This window comes from Oncorhynchus masou, chromosome 21 (genome assembly GCF_036934945.1).
Source record: "Oncorhynchus masou masou isolate Uvic2021 chromosome 21, UVic_Omas_1.1, whole genome shotgun sequence".
Classification (NCBI taxonomy): Eukaryota; Metazoa; Chordata; class Actinopteri; order Salmoniformes; family Salmonidae; genus Oncorhynchus; species Oncorhynchus masou.
Window position 1 is genome coordinate 23,624,341 of NC_088232.1, and position 24,346 is coordinate 23,648,686.

General features: G+C 44.1%; 1 protein-coding gene across 3 annotated transcripts in view; it reads left to right on the plus strand.

Annotated features, from left to right (window-relative positions):
* LOC135507979 (bromodomain adjacent to zinc finger domain protein 1A-like) overlaps positions 1-24,346 on the plus strand; it is a 48,817-nt gene that overhangs the window by 14,929 nt on the left and 9,542 nt on the right. For all 3 annotated transcript variants that reach the window (XM_064927831.1, XM_064927833.1, XM_064927832.1), the window contains exons 11-21: positions 1,222-1,360; positions 1,551-1,697; positions 1,887-1,982; positions 2,748-2,972; positions 3,095-3,463; positions 4,969-5,559; positions 6,221-6,393; positions 10,728-10,873; positions 13,316-13,482; positions 13,952-14,026; positions 15,636-15,883. In XM_064927831.1, the coding sequence (XP_064783903.1) occupies positions 1,222-1,360; positions 1,551-1,697; positions 1,887-1,982; positions 2,748-2,972; positions 3,095-3,463; positions 4,969-5,559; positions 6,221-6,393; positions 10,728-10,873; positions 13,316-13,482; positions 13,952-14,026; positions 15,636-15,883 (2,376 nt within the window). The remainder of the gene's footprint in view (positions 1-1,221; positions 1,361-1,550; positions 1,698-1,886; positions 1,983-2,747; positions 2,973-3,094; positions 3,464-4,968; positions 5,560-6,220; positions 6,394-10,727; positions 10,874-13,315; positions 13,483-13,951; positions 14,027-15,635; positions 15,884-24,346) is intronic.

The following is a 24,346-nucleotide window of genomic DNA, read 5'->3' on the forward strand; positions in this document are numbered from 1 at the left end:
CTTTTACTTTTATTGGCCAGTCTGAGATATGGCTTTTTCTTTGCAACTCTGCCTTGAAGGGCAGCATCCCGGAGTCATCTCTTCACTGAGAGATCTGGCTGTAATAAAGAGATTCTCAGCTTTTTTTTTTCTTCTCTGCTCCAAAAAGCAATTGCTGCAGGCTCTAGTTTTGTCTAATCTTGATTATTGTCCAGGCGTGTGGTCAAGTGCTGCAAGGAAATACCTAGTTAAGCTGCAGCAGACCCAGAACAGAGCGGCACGTTTTGCTCTTCATTGTAATCAGAGGGCTGATATAAATACCATGCATGCCAGTCTCTCTTGGCTATGAGTTGAGAGACTGACTGCATCACTACTTTTTATAAGAAACAATTTGTTGACAATCCCAAATTGTTTGCGTAGTCAACTTACACACAGCTCTGACACATACACTTATCCCACCTTACATTCCACCAGGGGTCTTTTTTTACAGTCCCCAAATCCAGAACCAATTCAATGTGTATGGTATTTTTTAGAGCCCTTATTGCATGGAGCTTTATTCCATCTCATATTGCTCAATTAAACAGCATACCTGGTTTCAAAAAACAGATAAAGCAACACCTGTTTTGTGTGGACCCCAGGAAGAGTAGCTGCTGCTTTTGCAATAGCTAATGGGATCCTAATAAAATACCAATTCCAAATGGCAATAGTCTATTTGCATATAGGCCTACTACAGCTCTGATTGGTTATGCCGTACCGGTCTGTGTAGAGTACAGGCAGAGTCTTGCTTGTCATTGCAATAGAATCCTGCTCTGACTCGTTCCGCTTACAATAATGTCTTGTGTAGTATGTTTTGCATACTAAGTACTGTACGTTGCTTTAAAAGTGGCTAATATTGCATCGATTTGATCACAATTCCCACAGTAAAGAGACTGAGTTTCCCCCGTTAGTTAACACTATCAATCTCGTGATTTTCTGCGCGGGCTGATATTTATTCTGCATGGCAGTCCTGGGGAGATACGCACACTGCTTAGAGGGAACATTGTCTGGGACCATGCTAGTTATTAGGGGGTTGGGACACAATCAAGTTTGGGAAACATTGTCCTAAATGTTCTCTAAATGGTTATGTGGGATTGACTGAATGATATAACCATTATTGTTAAATTACTTGTTCTCAATGAATTACTAGTTAAGTAAAGAATATTTAGGCTTCTGACTCACTCTCCTTTATGGCTTCATGTCCAGAATCTCCCAGCCCCGGTCCCAGTGAAGACCCGTCTGCATGCAGAGCTATTTGGAGACGCCCTCATGGTACTGGAATTCCTCAAAGCTTTTGGAGAGCTCTTTGACCTGAAGGATGAGTTTCCAGAAGGCATCACACTCGGTAAGAAACACCGGCAAAACGTATTTTTAGTCACTGGTCCTGCACCTTTTAGATTTATCACCCATGTTTGCTTTTTGAGTATAGTTTGTCAATGCTTGTGTGAAAGTACACTGGTACAGTGACCGTCTGGTTGTGTGTGTTGGCGTGTGTGAAGAGTTTTTTGACTGTGGGGCCCTTGTCTCTGTTCCAGAGGTGCTGGAGGAGGCCCTAGTAGGGTCGGACCCTGAGGGGCCGCTGTGTGAGCTGCTCTTCTTCTTCCTGTCGGCCATATTCCAGGCCCTGGCTGAGGAGCAGGAGGAGGTGGCCCGCGACCAGGTGGCTGAGGCGGACGCCAAAGGTAGGGATAGAAACGGACCTCGACAATGCTTGTTTAGTATCAACTCGTAAACCCATTGTGATTGTTCACCAAATAGACTTTGGATGTTATCAATGGTGACATTTCATCCAGGATGTAGGATTGACTGAATTTTAGCATCATGGTGAAATCTTAGTTTTCATTGAGGTAAATCGTCTTCCTTGTTGGCAGATCTGAGTGAGGCCCTGGATGATGATGCGGACCCCACCCAGTCAGCCATCAGTGCTGTGGCTTCTCTGGCTGCTGCCTGGCCTCAGCTGCACCAAGGTGAGAGTCAGGACAACATTCTTTAATATAGTCAATGTTCATATATAACTATTTGAGCATTTTTTTTCTTTTGGACTGAGAGCCTGACTCTACTGCATTGGCTCCCAAACTGGGGGGGGGGGTGAGGGGTCGGTACGGGGGGACAACGATAACTGTCTGGCTTTAAACTTACTCTTGGAAGTTTTAATAGTAGAATGCAGAAAGTGCAATTTCTCAATTGGGTAGTGTATCAGTTCCTCTTGTCTTAGACACTTTGTCACTATTGTAAAGTGGCTGTTCCACTGATGTCAGAAGGTGAATTCACCAATTTGTAAGTCGCTCTGGATAAGAGCGTCTGCTAAATGACTTAAATGTAAATGTAAATGTTAGAGTTATTTATAACTTGTCAGAAATGTCCAGATCAACTAGCCCATGTCAGCCTCTGTTTTAGATTATTTTTTAGCCCATAGATAATGTGATTTTTTTTATTCTCAAATATCACGTGAAAACACATTAGACATTGCAAATGTATTGCATGAAAATAAGCTTGAAACCTGCAAGATTCTCTCCACCAACAAGAGGGGTGTGAACAGTTTGTTATGAACCGTGTTTGTTCCCATAGAAATAGACATGGCGCGCGCAGGATGTTCCCCAATGCTATGAGGGGGGGGCCCCGAGTGATGAAGTTTGGGAACCCCTGCTCTACTGCACATGACTTGGGTCTTTAAATATATACAGTAGTGTAAACAATAACTATACAGTATATGACTCTGTCGGTGTGTGTAGGCTGCAGTCTGAAGCAGTTGGACCTGGACAGCTGTACTCTGTCCGAGATCCTGAGGCTGCACATCCTGGCATCGGGGGCCGACTGTAACTCCGCAAACTCCAAGTTCCGCTACCAGAAACAGGGAGGTTTCGGCTCTACAGACGACCCCTGTGTTGAGCTGAGACTTGCTAACCCGGCTCTGATCAAGAGGCTTTCCTGCACTGCTGTCTATGACCTGCTGCCAGGTGAGACTGAGAGACACACACCGATTGAAGCCACATGACTTGGGTTAACACTGGAGAGATCATACAGGGTTGACGCCTTGAGTGTAGCATGAGTTTAATGGATCTGTGGTGTTCTGTCCCAGGTGAGAAGCTGAAGATCCTCCATGCGTTGTGTGGTAAGCTGCTGACTCTGGTGTCTACCAGGGACTTCATAGAGGACAGCGCTGACGAGCAGAGACAGGCCAAGCAGGAGCTCAGGGAACTGAAGGCTGAGCAGCACCGCAGAGAGAGGGAGGAGGCTGCCTTCAGAGTCCGCAAGAGGAAGGAGGAGAAGTTAAAAGAACAGGAGATGAAACTGAAAGAGCTGAAAGACAAACATGAGAAGCTGATGGAAGACGAAGGAAGAAATGGCTACATGAAGACGGAAGAGATGAACACCAGCACTGAGAGCCATGGGGAAGAGAAGACCGAGGATGAAGAGGAGCAGACAACCAACAGCAAGACTAAGAAGCGTAAGTAATAGCCCTCAGTCCTCTTACCCTAGATGTACATACTACTAGCAATTAGAGGTCGACTGATTATGATTTTTCAACTCCGATACCGATTATTGGAGGACCAAGAAAGCAGATTAATCGGCCAATTTAAAATAATAAAATAAAAATGTATTTGTAATAATGACAATTACAACAATACTGAATTAACAATTATTTAACATAATACATCAATAAAATCAATTTAGCCTCAAGTAGATAATGAAACGTGTTCAATTTGGTTTAAATAATGTAAAAACAGTGTTGGAGTAGAATGTAAAAGTGCAATATGTGCGATGTAAGAAAGCTAACATTTCTGTTCATATGAACATATGAAAGCTGGTGGTTCCTTTTAACATGAGTCTTCAATATTCCCAGGTAAGACGTTTTAGGTTGTAGTTATTATAGGACTGTTTCCATCTATACCATTTGAATTTCATTAACATTTGACTATTGGATGTTCTTATTGGCACTTTAATATTGCCAGTGTAACAGTATAGCTTCCGTCCCTCTCCTCGCTCCTCCCTGGGCTCGAACCAGCAACACAACGACAACAGCCACCACATCGAAGCAGCGTTACCCATGCAGAGCAAGGGAAACAACCACCCCAAGGCTCAGAGCGAGTGAAGATTGAAACGATATTAGCGCTCGCTAACTAGTAAGCCATTTCACTTTGGTCACACCAGCCTCATCTCGGGAGTTGATAGCCTTGAAGTCATAAACAGCGAAATGCTTGACGCACAACGAAGAGCTGCTGGCAAAACGCACGAAAGTGCTGTTTGAATGAATGTTTACGCGCCTGCTTCTGCCTACCACCACTCAGTCAGATGCTTGTATGCTCAGTCAGATTATATGCAACGCAGGACACGCTAGATAATATCTAGTAATATTATCAACCAGTGATTATGATTGTTTTTTCTAAGATAAGTTTAATGCTAGCTATCAACTTACCTTGGCTTACTGCATTTGCGTAACAGGCAGCCTCCTTGTGGAGTGCATCGAGAGAGAGGCAGGTCGTTATTGCGTTGAACTAGTTAACTGTATGGTTGCAAGACTGAATTCCCCGAGCTGACAAGATGAAAATCTGTCTTTCTGCCCCTGAACGAGGCAGTTAACCCAACGTTCCTAGGCCGTAATTGAAAATAAGAATGTGTTAATGTGTTAATAAGAATCTGACTTGCCAAGTTAAATAAAGATTAAATAAAGGTGTAAAAAAAAAAACAGATTTTTTTACAATGGTTATGAAAACTTGAAATCGGCCCTAATTAATCGGCCATTCCGATTAATCGGTCGACCTCTACTAGCAATCCTAGAAGGCTTTCATGTAGTGTGACTCGATCAATTGTTGTGGTGAACAGTAAAATTAATGCAAATGTTTTGGAACTGGAATGTTAAACAGTTCTGTGGTCCAGGTCTAAATGCTGTGAACTATTTTCCACTCTGGTTAGTCTCATTATTGCCATTCTAACATAGACATTTGATTTCAGCCATAGAGAAAGAATGCAATCCCAAGGAGAAGCAGCCTAAAGATGAGCCTAAAGAGGTCAGCCAAGAGGAGCTTGCTCAGCAGCAGCAGAGGGAGAAGGAGCTCCAGGAGAGGATTCAGAAGGCTGCAGCCTGCACCTATATCCTCCCTCTGGGGCGAGATCGCCTCTACCGCCGCTACTGGCTCTTCCCCTCCACACCAGCCCTCTTCGTGGAGGACGACTACTTCGGCCTGACAGAGGACATGTTGGAACCCCAGGAACCAACCCAGGAGCCAGCCAAGGCTGAGGGGATGGAGGTGTCTCCGAACAAGGCCAGAGAACCAGAGGACCTCTCCCAGACAGGCTGTACCCCAGGCCCTGTCTCCAAACCTGTCCTCCCAGCCCTTGTCCAGAGCAGCTCTGCTCCCCCAGTGAACCGTCCTAACCGGTGGGCCTTTTACAGCAGTCCCCAGGAGGTGGAAATGCTGCTTGAGGCCCTGAACCCACGGGGCCACAGGGAGAGCAGCTTGAAGGAGGCCCTGGTGCAGGAGAAAGAACGTATTGCGCAGCTCCTCGGTACCGCTGCAGCAGCTGATCGCTACCACCGCACAGGTACTGACTACTACAGTCCACCAGACTATAGAGGAGAGGCCTCTGGCTATAGCAACTTGATCCAAATGGCCAATCTCTTTCTAACATCAACAGGCTGCGTTTACACAGGCAGCCCAATTCTGATATCCCCCCCCCCCCCCTAATGTTTCTTTTGACCAATCAGATCTGCGAAAGGTCAAGTAGATAGCTAGGTAGCTGTTTAGCTTTCTGACAATTATTAAGCTAGTTAGCTACCACATGTTCTTCTCAGATTGTCAACAGAGTAGCTAGCAAGGCCAGTCGCGTTTCCAGGAATCTGATTTATATCTGATTTTTAAACCACTACAAATGTAGCTTGAATTATCAGATTCCATGTCCTTTCTGTTCAGACTGAATGAAAAAAGAACGGTTTCGAATCGGATATGCAACAAATTTGAGTCACTTCAAACTGCCAATGTGAACAAGGCTTTAGTTGGAAAAATATCAGAATTGTGCTGCCTGTGTAAACACAGCCCAGTTGTCACTGACTACATGTGGACTCTGGTCCACTGGTTTGTCTCACTGCACTTCAGCAGAGAATCACTGAATGATTGATTGACTGAGTGAGTGATGGTTTTCAATTCAAGTGTTCCTACTGTATGTTTGGTATATTCACTGTTTTGCCTGTTTTTTTTGTTTGCAGATATTAAAGCAGAGGTTGCTGGTAGCAAAGTGGTCTCGGCCAGGTCCAAGGCTACCCCTGCTCTACTAGAAGGCACAGCGGCTCCTGCTGAGAAGTTCATGGGCAACAGGCTGAGAGACCTGCTGCTAGATATAGAGGACCGCATCTACCAGGGTACACTGGGTCAAATCAAGGTTAGGAGTAGTGGTGGCTTTTCGGCATGATAAATGTCCAATAGGGTGGGGGCAGGGTAGATGTCTGAGGGTGTGAAAATGTCAGGGGGGTGGGGGGCAGGTACCTAACTTGTGGTGGCTATTCAACAGGCTGATGGTCTGGGGGTAGAAGCTATTGGTCAATCTGTTCCTTTTAGCCATGATGTGCCTTTACTGATGTGTCTGAGTGATGGAAGTGGGGAGAACAGGCTATGGCTCGGGTGGCTGAGGTCCCTGATCTTCTTGGCCTTCCTGCGACACCTGGTTTTGTAGGTGTTCTGGAAGGCAGGCAGTGTGCTCCCAATGATACGTTCGTCTGAGCATACCACACTCTGTAGTACCCTGTGGTCACCGGCCGTGTAGTTGCCGTACCAGGCTGAGATGCTGCCGGACAGTATGGTCTCGATGGTTCTCCTGTAGAACACTGAGGTTTTCTTGGAGACAGACCAAATTTCTTCAGCCTCTTGAGGTTAGTGTCGCTGTCGTGCTTTCACCAGTGGCCATGTGGTTTGACGCCCGTTGATGAAGATGGGGGAGTGCCCAGCCTGGTTACTCCTGAAGACCACAATTCACTCCTTTTTTTGTTTTGCTGACATTGTGGGAGAGGTTGTTTACCGGTCACCACACCGTCAGTGCATACCTCCTGCCTGTAGTATGTCTATGGAATGTCAGGGCAATAGGTGAATTGGAGAGGGTCGTGTGTGTTGAGGTGATGTAGTCTTTGACTAGCCTCTCGAAGCACTACATGATGACGGAGGTGAGGGCTACTGGTCGGTAATAGTTCAGTTGCTTTCCTTTTCTTGGGCATAGGGAGGATGATAGTGGACATCTTGAAGCAGGTTCGGATAACTGCCTGAATTTGAGAGATTTAAAATGTCGGAAATCACAACAGCTAGCTGGTCTGCATGTGCTCTGAGGGTGCGGTTAGGGATGCCGTAAGGGCTCGCAGCCTTGAGACGTTTAACAAGCATGTAGTCCTCAGGGGACTCTCCTCGGCAGCTCAGTCGTGAAGCGTGAGGAAAAGGGTGTTTAGCTCGTGTGGTATGGGCGGCTTTGGTATCCGCAACTTGACTGGCTTTCTTTTTGTAATCCATGATCAAAAAAGGCCCTGCCACATATACATCAATGCATTTTATGAATCTGGTGACTGAGTCTGCATATTTATTGATGTTCTCCCCATAGGTGACCTGGAACATATTCCATGTGATCAAAACATCCATGGATAATGGGTTCTGGTTGGTCAGACCAGCACTGTGCAGACCTGACCACCAGAACTTCCCTCTTGAGACTTTGTTTGTAAAAAGTAAGTAATGGACTTGCTTCCATTCAGCCACAAGAGCATTACTGAGGTCGGGCACTGATGTTTGGCAATTAGGCCTGGCTCGCAGTCGGCGTTCCAATTCATCCCAAAGATGTTCGATGGGGTTGAGGTCAGCGCTCTGTGCGGGCCAGTCAAGTTCTTCCACACCGATCTCGACAAACCATTTCCGTATGGACCTCGCTTTGGGCACAGGTGCATTGTCATGCTGAAACAGGAAATGGCCTTTTCCAAACTGTTGCCACAAAATTGGAAGCACAGAGTTGTCTAAAATGTCATTGTATGCTGTAGAGTTAAGATTTCCCTTCACTGGAACTAAGGGGCCCAGCCCAAACCATGAAAAACAGCCCCAGACCATTATTCCTCTTCCACCAAACTTTACAGTTGCCACTATGTATTTGGGCAGGTAGTGTTCTCCTGGCATCCTCCAAACCCATATTTGTCTGTCGGACTGCCAGACGGTGAAGCGTGATTCATCACTCCAGAGAACACGTTTCCACTGCTCCAGAGTCTTAATTGAGGCAAGCTTTACACCACTACAGCCGACGCTTGGCATTGCGCATGGTGATATTAGGCTGTTGTGCGGCTGCTCTGCCATGGAAACCCGTTTCATGAAGCTCCCAATGAACAGTTCTTGTACTGACGTTGCTTTCAGGCAGTTTGGAACTTGGTAGTGAGTGTTGCAACAGATGACAGACCATTTTTATGCATTTCAGAACTTGGCGTTTCCGTTCTGAGCTTGTGTGGCCTACCACTTTGCGGCTGAGCCGTTGTTGCTCCTAGGTGTTTCCACTTCACAATAACAGTACTTCTACGTTCAAAGTTACTGACCTCTTCAGTAAGGCCATTCTACTGCCAATGTTTGTCTATGGAGATTGCATGGCTGTGCTCTATTCTCTACATCTGTAAGCAACCGGTGTGGCTGAAATAACCAAATACAGTCATTTGAAGGGGTGACCACATGCTTTTGCGTATAAACGCAGAACGTGAAGTGTTGGTCCCATGTTTCATGAGCTGAAATAAAAGATCTCAGAAATGTTGCATACACACAGATTATTTCTCTCAAATTTTGTGCACAAATTTGTTTACATCCTTGTTAGTGAGCATTTCTCCTTTGCCGAGATAATCCATACACCTGACTGGTATGGTATATCAAGAAGCTGAAACAGCATGATCATTACACAGGTGCACCTTGTGCTGGGGACAATAAAAGGCCACTCTAAAATGTGCAATTTGTCACTTAACACAATGCCACAGATGTCTCAAGTTGAGGGAGCCTGCCGGAATGTCTACCAGAGCTGTTGCCAGAGTATTGCATATTAATTATTTCTCTACCATAAGCCTCCTCAACATCGCTTGAGAGAATTCGATAGTACGTCCAACTGAAATCACAACTGCAGACCACGTATGGTGTTGTGTGGGTGAGCTGTTTGCTGATGTCAACGTTGTGAAGAGCGTGCCCCATGGCGGTGGTGGGGTAATGGAAGGGGCATGCATAAGCTACAGACAAACAACAAAATCGCATTTTATCGATGGTAATTTGAATGCACAGAAATACTATGACGAGATCCTGAGGCCCATTTTGTTTTAAGGTATCTGTGACCAACGGATGCATATCCTTTTTCCCATTCATGTGAAATCCATAGATTAAATTCTAATGAATTTATTTAAGTTGACTGATATCCTTATATGAATTGTAACTTTTGTAATTATTGTATGTTGCGTTTATACTTTTGTTGAAGTCCCCCATAACAATGAATGCTGCCTCCCGGGTACGTGTTCTCCAGCTTGTCTGTGAAGATATGAAGATATTTTTAATATATTTTTTGGTGTCTGCTTGGGGCTGGATATACACAGCTGTGGCGATAATCTGAGATTACTATCGTGAGGTAAAAAGGATGAAATTTGATGACCCTGTATTCCAAATCGGGTGAGCAGAAATTCCTGTACATTTCCCCTGTCACACCCGTTGTTATTGGTCATAAAGTAGAGCCCTTCCGTCTTTGTTCTTGCCAGAGAGCCCTCTTCCTATCCTCTTAATGAACTGTAAAACCCTCTGTATAATCCGTATGTGTACCATGGTGCAAAGGGGCATTTTTATGGTACACTGGCTCTGGTTAGTCAATAGTTCTTTCTCTGATTAATTGCTTTATTTCACATAGTAATACCACTGCACCATCGAGACCATCCTGACCAGTTGCTTCACCGCCTGGTATGGCAACTGCTCGGCATCTGACAAAAAGGCGCGACACATGGTAGGGCGTACGGCCCAGTACGTCACTGGGGCCAAGCTTCCTGCCATCCAGGACCTATATACTAGGCGGTGTCAGAGGAAGGCCAGAAAAATTGTCCAGTCACCCAAGTCATAGTTCTCTCTGCTACTGCATGGTAAGCGGTGCCGAAGCGCCAAGTCTAGGTCCAAAAGGCTTCTTAACAGCTTCTACCCCCAAGCCATAAGACTGCTGAACAATTAATGAAATGGCCACCGGACTATTTACATTGACCCCCCCCCCCCACCCCCACCCCTTGTTTAACACTGCTGCTACTCGCTGTTTATGATCTATCCATAGTCACTTTACCCCTACCTACATGTACAAATGACCTCGACTAACCCGTACCCCTGCACATTGACTTGGTACCGGTACCTCCTGTATATAGCCTCGTTATTGTTACTTTTTATTATTTTTTACTTTATTGGACTGCATTGTTGGTTAAGGGCTTGTAAGTAAGCAATTCACGGTAAGGTCTACACCAAATTTGATATGAGATGCAGCAAAAAATCAGTTCTTTGTTAGTAATGATTAGGTATTTACATGTTATTTGACGACAATGAATGAGCTGTTATGAGGGACTTGTATACAGTGGTAGGCAGAGTTATGAATTGAATCTGAATGCTTTCCAATTTTCCTCCCAAACTTGAAAAAGGAACATGTAATTTTCAGGAAATGAAAACATTGGTGACTATTTGATGACATCTTTGGTTGGTCATGTATTGTAGGTGATGGAGAGGAGTGAGTGGAGGAAAGCACTGGAGGAAGGCCACTATGAACTACTGAGCCCCGAGTTGAAGGAGAATGGTTTTGGAAAAGGAGAGAACTGTGACGTGGAGAAAATGGACATCAATTGTAACTTGAAAAAAGACAGGTAAATGCTGTACATCCACCACATTTGTCTGAATTTTGTACTACTGTCTCAAATTGTGCACCAAGAGGTTAACTAGATATAATTAATGGTTATATTGATGAGTTGTCCTTATGTCTGATAAAAAGACAGCTACCATATACTTAAATTAGTTAGATGTTTTTTCATACTATATATTTTATCTGCAAAGTACCCTATACAGTACTTTCGGAAAGTATTCAGACCCCTTGACTTTAGTTTTTTACATTACAGCCTTATTCTAAAATTAATTATTTGTTTTTTTCCATCAATCTACACACAATACCCAATAATGACAAAGCAAAAAAAAGATTTTTAGACATTTTTGCAATTTATAAATGCACTGAAATATCACATTTGCATTAGTATTCAGACCCTTTACTCAGTACTTTGTTGATGCACCTTGGGCAGCAATTACAGCCTCGAGTCTTCTTGGGTATGACGCTACAAGCTTGTCACACCTATGTTGGAGGGGGGGGGGGGTTCTCCCATTCTTATCTGCAGATCCTCTCAAGCTCTGTCAGGTTGGATGGGGAGCGTCGCTGCACAGCTATTTTAAGGTCTCTCCAGAGATCTTAGATCAGTATGCATTGGAGCGCAATTTCGGGTCTGAATACTTCAGTAAATTAGGTATTTTCTTTTTTATCCCCATTTTTCTTCCGAATTTCGTGATTACAATCTTGTCGCAACTCCCCAACGGGCTCAAGAGAGGCAAAGGTTGAGACATACGTTCCCCGAAACATGACCCGCCGTGCTTCCTAACACCCGCTCGCTTATCCCGAAATCCAGCTGCACCAAACACCGTTCAACTGACGACTGAATTCAGCCTGCAGGCTCCCGGCCCATCACAATGAGTCACTAGAGCACAATGAGCGAAGTAAAGCCCCCCTGGCCAAACCCTCCCCTAACCCAGACGATGCTGTGCCAATTGTGCTCTGCCCTTTGGGACTCCTGGTCATGGCCGGTTGTGACACAGCTTGGGATCGAACACCAGGCTGTCGTGACACTGTAGTGCCTTAGACCTCTGCACCACTTGGGAGGCTTGTTTTTTTTATTTTTAATAAATTAACAAAAATGTCTGAACTGGTTTTCGCTTTGTCATTATGGGGTATTGTGTAGATTGAGGGAAAAAACATGAACAGGATGTAAGGTAACACAATGTAGAAAAGGTCTAGGTGTCGGAATTCTATCCAAATGCACTGTATTAAAAGTATGTGGACACCCCTTCAAATTAGTGAATTTGGCAATTTTAGCCACACTTGTTGCTGAAAGGTGTGTAAAATCAAGCACACAGCCATGCAATCTCCACAGACAAACACTGGCCGTAGAATTGTCTTACTGAGCTCAACGACTTTCAACATGGCACCATCATAGGATTCCATCTTTCCAACAAGTCAAATTTCTGCCCTCCTAGAGCTGCCCCTGTCAACTGTAAGTGCTGTTATTGTGGCTCACGCTTAACAATCTGGCAGTTTTATGGACTAATCTGGGTTTGGCAGATGCCAGGAGAACGCTACTTGCCCCAATGCGTAGTGCCAACTGTAGACTTCACGTGCCCGGGGCTGTTTTTCATGGTTTGGGCTAGGTTCCTTTGTTCCTGTGAAGGGAAATCTAAATGTTACAGCAATTCTGTGCTTCCAACTTTGTGGCAACAGTTTAGGAAAGGACCTTTCCTGTTTCAGCATGACAATTCAACACAAGGCCCATAGAGATATGGTTTGTCAAGATTGGTGTGGAAGAACTTGCTGGCCTGCACAAAGCCCTGACCTCAACCCCATCGAACACCTTTGGGATGAATTGGAAAGCAGACTGCGAGCCAGGCCTAATCGCCCAACATCAGTGCCCGACCTCACTAATCTCTTGTGACTGAATGCTGCGTGGACTTGCTTCCAATGTTCCGAAATCTAGCTGAAAGCCTTCCCAGAAGAGTGGAGGCTGTTATAGCAGCAAAGGAGAGACCAACTCCATATTAATGCCCATTTTTGGAATGAGATGTTTGACGAGCAGGTGTCCACGTACTTTTCTTCATGTAGTGTATATATTTTATTGACTCCCAGAGACGAAAGCATAGGATCAGTAAAAAAGCATGTGCAGGTTGAATATTTCGTTGATCAGGTTCCAGGAGCTGAAGGGAGAGACCAAGAGGTTAGCTAGATAGAAATATGGTTACAGTGAGTTAATTAAGAAAAGGCATAGGTACCAGACAAGTAAAAATGTGATGTTGAACTCGTTTTTCATATGGTTTGAATGAAGAAACTCATGTCCTCAAATGGCAACAGCTGGTTCAATAAGAGTTCCAAATTCCACATAGCTTTCTGTATTTTCTTTACTCATTATTTCATCCCCACTGTATCTTTGATACCCAGAGGAAGATCTTTGTTGACACCCACAGTTGAACACGGTCTCTTTGTCTGCTCCATGTTCCAGTTTACAGGTGTCATTGTTCAGGATACAGGAGCTAAAGGGGGAAAGTATGACTGCTGCCTCCAGCCCCAGTACCCCTCAGCTGGTCAACAACACAGTCCACTACCTGGCTCAGGCCCTGGCCCACATCCAACAGGGCATCGAGAGGAAGTTCCTCAAGGCTCCACTGGGTAGGCCAGCAAAACTCACAGAACTTTCTGTAGAGAAGTGGTATTGTCCTTATTGCACCCTATTCCCTTTAAAGGGCACTACTTTTGACCGGAGCCCATAGAGAATAGGGTGCCATTTTGGACACAGTGTGCATTGTATTAACTTTGAGCTACAGTTTAATGCATTTCCTGGATTAAAAAATGTAAATTGAGAATCTCTATTAAAATGCTGTTTAGGTCAAGCTTTTGGTCAACCAGACCTTTAATCAGAGCATCTCATAACAGACCATAACTGGCAGGGAATAAGTGCCACCTGTGATTTAATGTCTGCTCAGACCTGTATTTTTCACACACTAAACTGGTCATTAGAAAGGTCCATGCTTATTACATTTTAGTGTTTAGAGCGGTTAATGATATGTTTGATGTTCAAATGTATCTTGTGGACGGTCATGGCAAACCAGTGCCTCATCTTATGTTGTACCCTCAACAGGAGATGAAGACTCTAAGAAGGACCAGAAGGCAAAGAAGAGAGACAAGAAGAAAGATGAGGATCAAAACAGTGAAGGTAAGGTTGATAGCAAGCAAGGAAGGCAAAATCAGCACTATGGATTATCTATACGCACATACATACACACCCAGTACCAAGGTTTATTTTTACTATTTTCTACATTGTAGAGTAATAATGATGATATCAAAACTATGAAATAACACGTGGTAACCAAAAAAGTGTTAAACAAATCACAATATATTTATTTGAGATTCTTCAAAGTTGCCACCCTTTGCCTTGACAGTGTTGCATACTCTTAGCATTCTCTCAACTAGCTTCATGAGGTAGTCACCTGGAATGCATTTCATTTAACAGGTGTGCCTGGTTAAAAGTAAATTTGTGGAATTTCTTACCTTTTAATGCGTTTGAGCCAATCAGTTGCGTTGTGACAAGGTCGTGGTGGTATACAGAAGAGAGCCCTAGTTGTTTAAAAGACCAAGTCCATATTATGGCAAGAACAGCTCAAATAAGCAAAGAGAAACAACAGTCCGTTACTTTTAGACATGAAGACTATAGGGAAAGCATTACAGGTGAAGCTGATTGAGAGAATACCAAGAGTGCAAAGCTGCAATCAATGCAATGGGTGGCTACTTTGCAGAATCTCAAACATAAAATGTGTTTTTTGGTTACTGTACGATTCCATATGTTATTTCACGGTTTTGATGTCTTCATTATTATTCTACAATGTAGAAAATAGTAAAAATGAAGAAACCCTTGAGTATGTGTCAACTTTTGACTGGTACTGTAAAAAATATCTTAATGATACCAATCTGAAATAAGATAACAATAAAATATGTACACTGTGTACAAAACATTAGGAACACCTTTCTAATATTGAGTTGCATGCCATTTTGCCCTCAGAAAAGCCTAAATTTGTCAGGGCATGGACTCTACAAGGTGGCGAAAGCGTTCCACAGGGATGCTGGCCCATGTTGACTCCAATCCAGGCTCGATCACAACCGGCCGTGATTGGTTATCCCATAGGGCCGGCTCACAATTGGCTGAGCGTCGTCCGGGTTTGGCTGGTATAGGCCATCATTGTAAATAAGAATTTGTTTTTAACTGACTTGCCTAGTTAAATAAAGGTTAATCGTATATATATATTTTTATGCTTCCTGTGGGTGGTGGACCATTCTTGATACATAAGAGAAACTGTTGGAAATGAGAGAACCCAGCAGCGTTGTAGTTCTTGACGCACTCAAACCGGTGTGCCTGGCATCTACTACCATACTCCGTTTGTCTTGCGTATTCACCTTCTGAATGGAGCACGTACACAACCCATGTGTCAATTGTCTAAAGGCTTAAATCCTTATTTTTACCGGTCTCCTCCCCATCATCTTCACTTAGTTTGAAGAGGATTTAACAAGTGACATCAATAATGGATCATGGCTTTCACCTGGACAGTCTGTCATGAAAAGAGCCGGTGTTCCTAATGTTTTGTACACTCAGTGTGGGTTGGTGTATAATTGCATGCTGTTGTTCTGACAGTATGTTTGTCTCCCCTCCCCTCAGGTGGCTTTGACAGTGTGGGTTGGTGAAGACTGTTGACTTGTGTTGTAGATAATGGTGAGGAATGGAGGACTGCTCCATCCTATGATATGTCTGACTGTATGTTTCTGCCCCTCAGGAGGTAGTGACAGTGGTCGGGTGGTGAAGACTGTCCAGGAGCGTTGGAGGGAGTCTCTGCTGGGCTGTTCCAGCCTGTCTCAGGTCTTCCTCCACCTCTCCACCCTGGAGCGCAGTGTCATCTGGGCCAAGTCTCTGCTTAACGCTCGTTGTAAGGTCTGTCGCAGGAAGGGAGATGCAGAAAACATGCTGCTGTGTGACAGTTGCGACAGAGGACACCACATCCACTGTGTCCGCCCCAAACTCAAGGTAGGCTGGATGATGCTTTTCTTCACACATGGCCTAAAGGCTTGAATGACGTCAACCTTAGTGCTATGGTGCTTAGGTACCCATAGAACATTTTGATATACAATGGTATCGCCCCGTTGGTCAACCAGTTCTGCCTTTCTTTTTTTTTGTTTTTATATATATATGATTTGAAATGGACAGCTAGCGTGAACTAGCGTGCTACAGGAAGGATGAGGGGAATCATGGCAAAATATATTTTGGATCCTTTTATTTTTTTGTAGCATTTTCCTCTGTTGGAGCTGTGGCATGAATGAGGTTGGTGTCTGACTGTAGTGTGATGGGTTGTACAGTTATGAAGGGGCCAGCTGCAGAGCATGTAACTCTGCTGTCCCCAGAACTAGATAATACTCTGGTTTGAATCTTCCTCTCTTATTCGGGCTAGGCTATATATTGTAGGTGGGTTGAAGCCTACATTGCTAATGATAAGCTATGGAAAGGGCCCTACTCTACACATTTCTTTCTTAAGATTGGCTCAGGTGTACTTAATGTTTTCATTTTTTTCTAATAAAATTTTTCCATTTCGATATTGTTTAGTTCATTTCACTTGTTGCCTGAAATGTCATTCAAAATCAAGCTGTGCCAGAGAGTCGCCTATAGACAGACTTTCACAATTGTTCCATTTTGAAAGCTGCAACTTTAGGACAATTAAACACTATTAGAATAACCTATTTGGGAAATACTCTTCATAACTTGTCTTAGTGCATTAGAAGGCTAACTAACTAATTATTTATTTATTTTCATATTTCGTAGAACTGGAATTGTGGCAATACCATTATTCCAAATAAAAAATGGATGATTCTAATAATAGCATAGACTAACATTAGACATCAGTATATTTATTAAGTAATTCACTTTTTTTCTTACCTCTTCAGTGGCCACAATCTCAGTGGTGAGCTCACTGTATGTCTGCCGGTGTGGGGCAGGGTCTAGGTGAGACAGGGACTTGGAACCTTGGATCCAGTGCAGTAGATCTATGAAGGTAGTCCTGTAAATTAGGGTTTATCTGGGGTTCAGGTCCTCTCTAATGGCAGCCTTGACATCTCAAGTGATGGTGCTGTCTTCCTCACTTGGGGCCATGGATTGTAGAATCCTTGTTTTCAGAGGTAGGATCAAAATATAATTTTATTGGTCACTTACACATGGTTAGCAGATGTTAATTTGGGTGTAGCGAAATGCTTGTGCTTCTAGTTCCGACCGTGCAGTAATATCTAACAATTTCACAACTACCTTGCACACACAAGTGTGAAGGAGTAAATAAGAATATGTACATATAAATATATGGATGAGCGATGGCCGTGCGGCATAGACAAGATGCAGTAGATGGTATAGAGTACAGTATATACATATGAGATGAGTAATTTAGGGTATGTAAACATATCACGTGGCATTGTTTAAAGTGTCTAGTGATACATTTATTACATCCAATTTTTAATATTAAGTGGCAAGAGTTGAGTCAGTATGTTGGCAGTAGCCATTCAATATTAGTGATGGCTGTTTAACAGTCTGATGGCTTTGAGATAGGAGCTGTTTTTCAGTCTCTCGGTCCCATCTTTGGGTACCTGTACTGACCTCGCCTTCTGGATGATAGCAGGGTGAACAGGTAGTGGCTCAGTATGGTTGTTGTCCTTGGTCTTTTTGGCCTTCCTGTGACATCGGGTGGTGTAGGTGTCCTGGAGGGTAGGTAGTTTGCCCTCTGTGATGTGTTGTGCAGACCTCACTACCCTCTGGAGAGCCTTATGGTTGTGGGTAGAGCAGTTGCCGTACCAGGTGGTGATACAGCCCAACGGAATGCTCTCGATTGTGCATCTGTAAAAGTTTGTGTATTCGGGGACAAGACAAATTTCTTCAGCCTCCTGAGGTTGAAGAGGCGCTGTTGCGCCTTCTTCACCACGCTGTCTGTGTGAGTGGACCATTTCAGTTTGTCTGTTATGTGTACACTGAGGAACTTAAAACCTTCCACATTCTCCACTACTTTCCTGACAATGTGGATAGAGGGGTGCTCCCTCTGCTGTTTCCTGAAGTCCACGATCATCTCGTTTTGTTGACGTAGAGTGTGAGGTTATTTTCCTGGCACCACACTCCAAGGGCCCTCACCTCCTCCCTGTAGGCAGTCTCGTCGTTGTTGGTAGTCAAGCCTACCACTGTAGTGTCGTCTGCTAACTTGATGATTGAGTTGGAGGTGTGCATGGCCACGCAGTCGTGGGGGAACAGGGAGTACAGGAGAGGGCTGAGAACGCACCCTTGTGTCGCCCAAGTGTTGAGGATCAGCGGGGTGGAGATGTTTCCTACCCTCATCACCTAGGGGCAGCCCGTCAGGAAGTCCAGGACCCAGATGCACAGGGCAGGGTCGAGACCCAGAGTCTCGAGCTTAATGACGATTTTGGATAGTACTATGGTGGATAAATTCTGGGCTGTAATCGATGAACAGCATTTTTATATAGGTATTCCTCTTGTCCAGGTGGGTTAGGGCAGTGTGATTGCGCTGTCTGTGGACCTATTGGGCTGGGTCTAGGGTGTCAGGTAGGGTGGAGGTGATATGGTCCTTGACTAGTCTCTCAAAGCACTTCATGATGATGGAAGTGAGGGCTACGGGATGATAGTCGTTTAGCTCCGTTACCTAAGCTTTTTTGGGAACAGGAACAATGGTGGCCCTCCTGAAGCATGTGGGAACAGCAGATAGGGATTGATTGAATATGTCCGTAAACACACCAGCCAGCTGGTCTGCGCATGCTAGGGATTCTGTATGGGCCGGCAGCCTTGCGAGGGTTAACACGTTTAAATGTTTCACTCACATTGGCCACAGAGGAGGAGAGCCCGCAGGTTTTGGTCAGTGGCACTGGATTGTCCTCAAAGCGAGCAAAGAAGTTTAATTTGTTTGGCACTTCAGTTTCTTGCGAGAGGGTGTTCTCCACGGCAGGGGGCATAGTGACTACAAAGCGGTCTACCCTCTCCCCAAACAATGTAGACATCCTCATCTTTTTTTTTTTAAATAATTTGAAGTTATAAGCTCAGGTCTGCAAGATGTTGGTGTCCTCGACGGGGCTGGTTTTCTTTGAGTAATCTGTGATTCACTGTAGACCCTGCCACATGTCTGAGCCGTTGAATTGCGACTCTACTTTGTCTCTATACTGACACTTAGCTTGTTTGATTGCCTTGCAGAGGGAATAGCTACACTGTTTGTATTCGGTCATGTTTCCGGTCGCCTTGTCATGATTAAAATCAGTGGTTCGTGCTTTCAGTTCTGCGCGAATGCTGCCATCAATCCACGGTTTCTGGTTGGAAAAGAATATAGTCACCGTGGAAACAACATCACCGATGCACTTGCTAATAAACTCGCTCACCGACTCAGCGTATACATCAATGTTGTCTGAGGCTTTCCGGAACATATCCCAGTCCACGTGATCGAAGCAATCTTGAAGCGTGGAATCCGATTGGTCGGACAAGCGTTGAACAGACCTGAGCAGGGCGTTTCCTGTTTTTACTTTCTGTCTAGGCTGGGAGCAACAAAATTGAGTCGTGGTCAGATTTGCCGAATGGAGGGCAAGGTTTTTTTTCCTATGCGTCATAGAAGTTAGTGTAGCAATGATCCAGAATGCTGCCAGCCCAGGTCGCGCATTCGATATGTTGATAAAATTTAGGGAGCCTTGTTTTCAGATTAGCTTTGTTAAAATCCCCAGCTACAATAAATGCAGCCTCAGGATATATGGTTTACATAGAATCGAATGAAGTTCTTTCAGGACAGTCCGTGTTTGCTTAGGGGCGGATATACACGGCTGTGATTTATAATCGAAGAGAATTCTCTTGGTAGATAATGCGGTCGGCATTTGATTGTACGGAATTCTAGTTCAAGTGAACAATAGGACTTGAGTTCCTTTGTTATGATCACATTACGATGCGTTAATCATAAGTCATACACCCCTACTGGGATCCGCTCCATTTGTTCTGGGTGCTGGTCCGAACAGGGGATCCGCTTCGGGAAAGTCTTATTCCTGGCCATAATGTTGGTAAGTTAACCAGTTGCGATGAGCAAACCCGTATCCGGGAGCGTAATCATAGCCTCAAGTGCATTAGCATAACGCAACTTTTCCGATTGAATGAAAATCGCAAATGAAATAAATATATTCAAACACAAGCTTAGCCTTTTGTTAACACTGTCATCTCAGATTTTCAAAATATGCGTTACAGCCAACGCTAGACAAGCATTTGTAAGTTTATCATGGCATAATGCTATGCTAGGCTCTGCTGGCAGCAGGCAACATTTTCACAAATAAGAAAAGCAACCAAATAAAATAATTTACCTTTGAAGAACTTCGGATGCTTTCACTCAGGAGACTCTCAGTTAGATAGCAGATTTTTTGTAGGCGAAAAAGCTCCCGTTTCTTCACCATGCTTGGCTGAGAAATCGACCGAAAAATGCTACAACTATAAACGCCAAACTATTTTCAAAATTAGCTACATAATATCGACAAACACAGCAAAAGTTGTTTAGGATCCATCCTCAAGGTGTTTTTAACAAATGTATTCGATAATATATCTGTCGAGGCAGTTGGTTTCTCATAAGAAGCGATTGGAAAAATGGCTACCTCAGTATTTTACCCAAGGTTTTCTGCGGGAGACACCATGTGACCACATGCCATATATGGTCCCTTACAGCTATTCTTCAAGGTAAATGTCTAAAAAGACATCACAATGCTGTAGACACCTTGGGGAAAACGTAAGCTCATTCGTAGCTCATTCACAGCCATATAAGGAGTCATTGGCATGAGGCGGTTTCAAAAAATGCGGCACTTCCTGGTTGGATTTTTATCTGGGTTTCGCCTGTAACATCAGTTCTGTTGCACTCACAGACAATATCTTTGCCGTTTTGAAAACGTCTGTCTGTCTTTCCAAAGCTGTCAATTATATGCATAGTCAAGCATCTTTTCGTGTCAAAATATCTTGTTTGAAACGGGAACATTTTTCATCCAAAAATTAAAATAGCGCCCCCTAAATCCAACTGGTTAACGTTACTCTTATATCCAATAGTTCTTCCGGGCTGTATGTATTAAGACTTAAGATTTCCCGGGGTAACAATGTAAGAAATAATACATAAAAAAAAACAAAATACTGCAGTTTCCTAAGAACTCGAAGCAACCATCTCTGTTGGCGCCATCTTGCAACTTACAGACGGTGCAGTTTCAGTGCCCAGTCGGGTTTAACTGTCCTGAAGCGTTTGAGCACCTGGAGGACCTCCTCTGTCACTTTTCAAGTCATCATCAGACACGGTGACGATGTCTTTATTTTTTTCAGGGTCTTGTCTGTCAGTGCAGACTATTCAGCTGCCTGCTGCTCAAGATAGCTCTCCAACATGTCATAAGTGGAGTTCCATGTTGTGACATGGTGTATGAGCTTGTGGGTCGGTAGCTGTAACATTTCTTTCTTGGTCTTAAGCACATGAGTGGCTGTTGTGCTTCGGTGGAAAAATGAAACCACCTTCCTGATCCTCCCAAGGAGGCGGTCCATCTGGTTACCTGAGATTTCCCTTTAAGATGCTAAATTGATCACAAGTGCAAAGCAAGCTATCTGTGGCCCCAGTCCAGCCTCTCACTGCATTTACTTGGTTCTTGGCATTATCTGTGGTGGTTGGGATATTGCTATTGGGCCTCTCTAGCTTCCGCTCTGCCACTGCTCCTAGCAGTACCTGTGTCAGATTTGTCACTCGTAGAGGGGGTGTGGCTGTAGCACCGGACTTCACATCTCCCACTCCTCTGTGGTGTAGTGAGCAGTCAGTCATGTAGCTTTCTGTTACCCTGGAGGTCCACTCCTCTGTGGTGTAGTGAGCAGTCACAGTCAAGTAGCTTTCCATTGCCCTGGAGATCCATCAGTCTGTGGTGAGGGCAACAGAGGATGCCTTGGATAATTCATTGACAATTTTGATATTTTCCTGTTCATAAATATCTGGCACGATCTTCGTACTGAAGTGGGTGCGAGAGGGGATTTTGTAGCGTGGCTCAAGCACTTTCACCATATTTTTAAACCCTTTGTTTTCCACAACAGAGTGTGGCCTCATGTCTGCAGCGATAAACATCCCAATAGGTTTGGTAATGGCTTTAGTCCAGTCTGATTCGTCAGCAAAGGGCTTAAATGCCGCGGTGAGAAGTTGTCTCTTGGCTGAGTTGGCTCCCGTCACTGACACACCAGGGTGATGTCACTTTAAATTTGTGGCCACGCTCAATGAATTTCCATGATCATACGACTTTCTTGTGGCACAATGCCTTCACACCGTAATGGTGTTGTCCACCACCCTTCTTCCGTCATCATATTTGACAGGGAAACCAAAATGCTCCCATACATGAGACTTAAATGAAGCGGGAGGCTTTTCCAGTTCTTCAGCTCCTCCCACTAGCCATGGCTGTCTGCTCTTTTTTCTTCTTTGCTTTTTGCAATGTGAGCATCCAGGATTGATTCGTTAGGATTCAACATGCCCCGTTCTCGTGAACAGTACACACAACTGTTTAAAAAATAATAATCGAATCAACCTTCAGGCTTCAGAGTAAAACACAGCATCTGTCTTGTCTTTATCTTTTCACTGCAACTCTGCATCAAGATGTAGGGAATTATTACTTTAAAAAGTATGTGGCAGTAAAACTGTATTTCACACTATGATGGTTCAACAATTGATCTGCGGTTCACATGCATGGCGACCGTGGGGGGTGATAAGTACGGATCACGGCTCAACTACGGTCCTTTACACCACCAGTATGTATTGATATTTAGGCTGTGTGCCTTTTTTTGTAATTTCTTTTAAAATGTATGTAGTTCTGTTTTTGAGCTGTTATCTGTTAATGTTCTGTATTATGTCATGTTTCAAGATGTGTGGACCCAAGGAAGAGTAACAGCTTTTGCGACCTCTAATGGGAATCCTAATAAAATACCATTCTGTAAATTGTAACATATATTTATTGAAGTAGGATATGCAGGCTATAGGAATAGGCCACCTGGCATGGCCCTGCTGTGGGCTTGCCCAGTCATCGCTTTACTGTGGGGTGCCAGTCAATTTGAAATCAGCTGTACATCAGTCATATTACGTCGTCGTCACTCAGGCTGGGAATTGCTGGGACCTCACTATATGATATCACGATACATGTGTATTGCAATTCAATACATTTTTATTGGGTTTCAAATGTTCCAAATGTATTGCTCACCATCGAATCAATTTTATTTGTCACATGCTTTGTAACAACAGGTGTAGACTCAGTGAAATGCTTACTTAGGGGCCAATCACAACAATGTAGAGAAATAATATACGGTATAAATACACAATGAGAAACGATATCTTGGCTATATGCACAGGGCTACCAGTTCTGAGTTGTTGTGCAGGGTTATGATATTGAGGTACATATACAGTGGGAAGAACAAGTATTTGATACACTGCCGATTTTGCAGCTTTTCCTACTTTTCCTACCTCTAGCATGTAGAGGTCTGTAATTTTTATAATAGGTACACTACAAGTGTGAGAGACGGAATCTAAAACAAAAATCCAGAAAATCACATTGTATGATTTTTAAGTAATTAATTAGCATTTTATTGCATGACATAGGTATTTGATCACCTACCAACCAGTAAGAACTCCGGCTCTCACAGACCTGTTAGTTTTTCTTTAAGAAGCCCTCCTGTTCTCCACTCATTACCTGTATTAACTGCACCTGTTTGAACTTGTTACCTGTATAAAAGACACCTGTGCACACACTCAATCAAATAGACTCCAACCTCTCCACAATGATCAAGACCAGAGAGCTGTGTAAGGACATCAGGGATACAATTGTAGACCTGCACAAGGCTAGGATGGGCTACAGGACAATAGTCAAGCAGCTTGGTGAGAAGGCAACACCTGTTTGCGCAATTATTAGAAAATGGAAGAAGTTCAAGATGAGTCAATCACCCTCGGTCTGAGGCTCCATGCAAGATCTCACCTCGTGGGGCATCAATGATCATGAGGAAGGTGAGGAAACAGCCCAGAACTACACGGCAGGAACTGGTCAATGACCTGAAGAGAGCTGGGACCACAGTCTCAAAGAAAACCATTAACACACTATGCCGTCATGGATTCAAATCCTGCAGCGCACACAAGGTCCCCCTGCTCAAGCCAGCGCATATCCAGGCCCGTCTGAAGTTTGCCAATGACCATCTGGATGATCCAGAGGAGGAATGGGAGAAGGTCATGTGGTCTGATGAGACAAAAATAGAGCTTTTTGGTCTAAACTCCACTCGCTGTGTTTGGAGGAAGAAGGATGAGTACAACCCCAAGAACACCATCCCAACCGTGAAGCATGGAGGTGGAAACATCATTCTTTGGGGATGCTTTTCTGCAAAGGGGACAGGACGACTGCACCGTATTGAGGGGAGGATGGATGGGGCCATGTATCGCAAGATCTTGGCCAACAA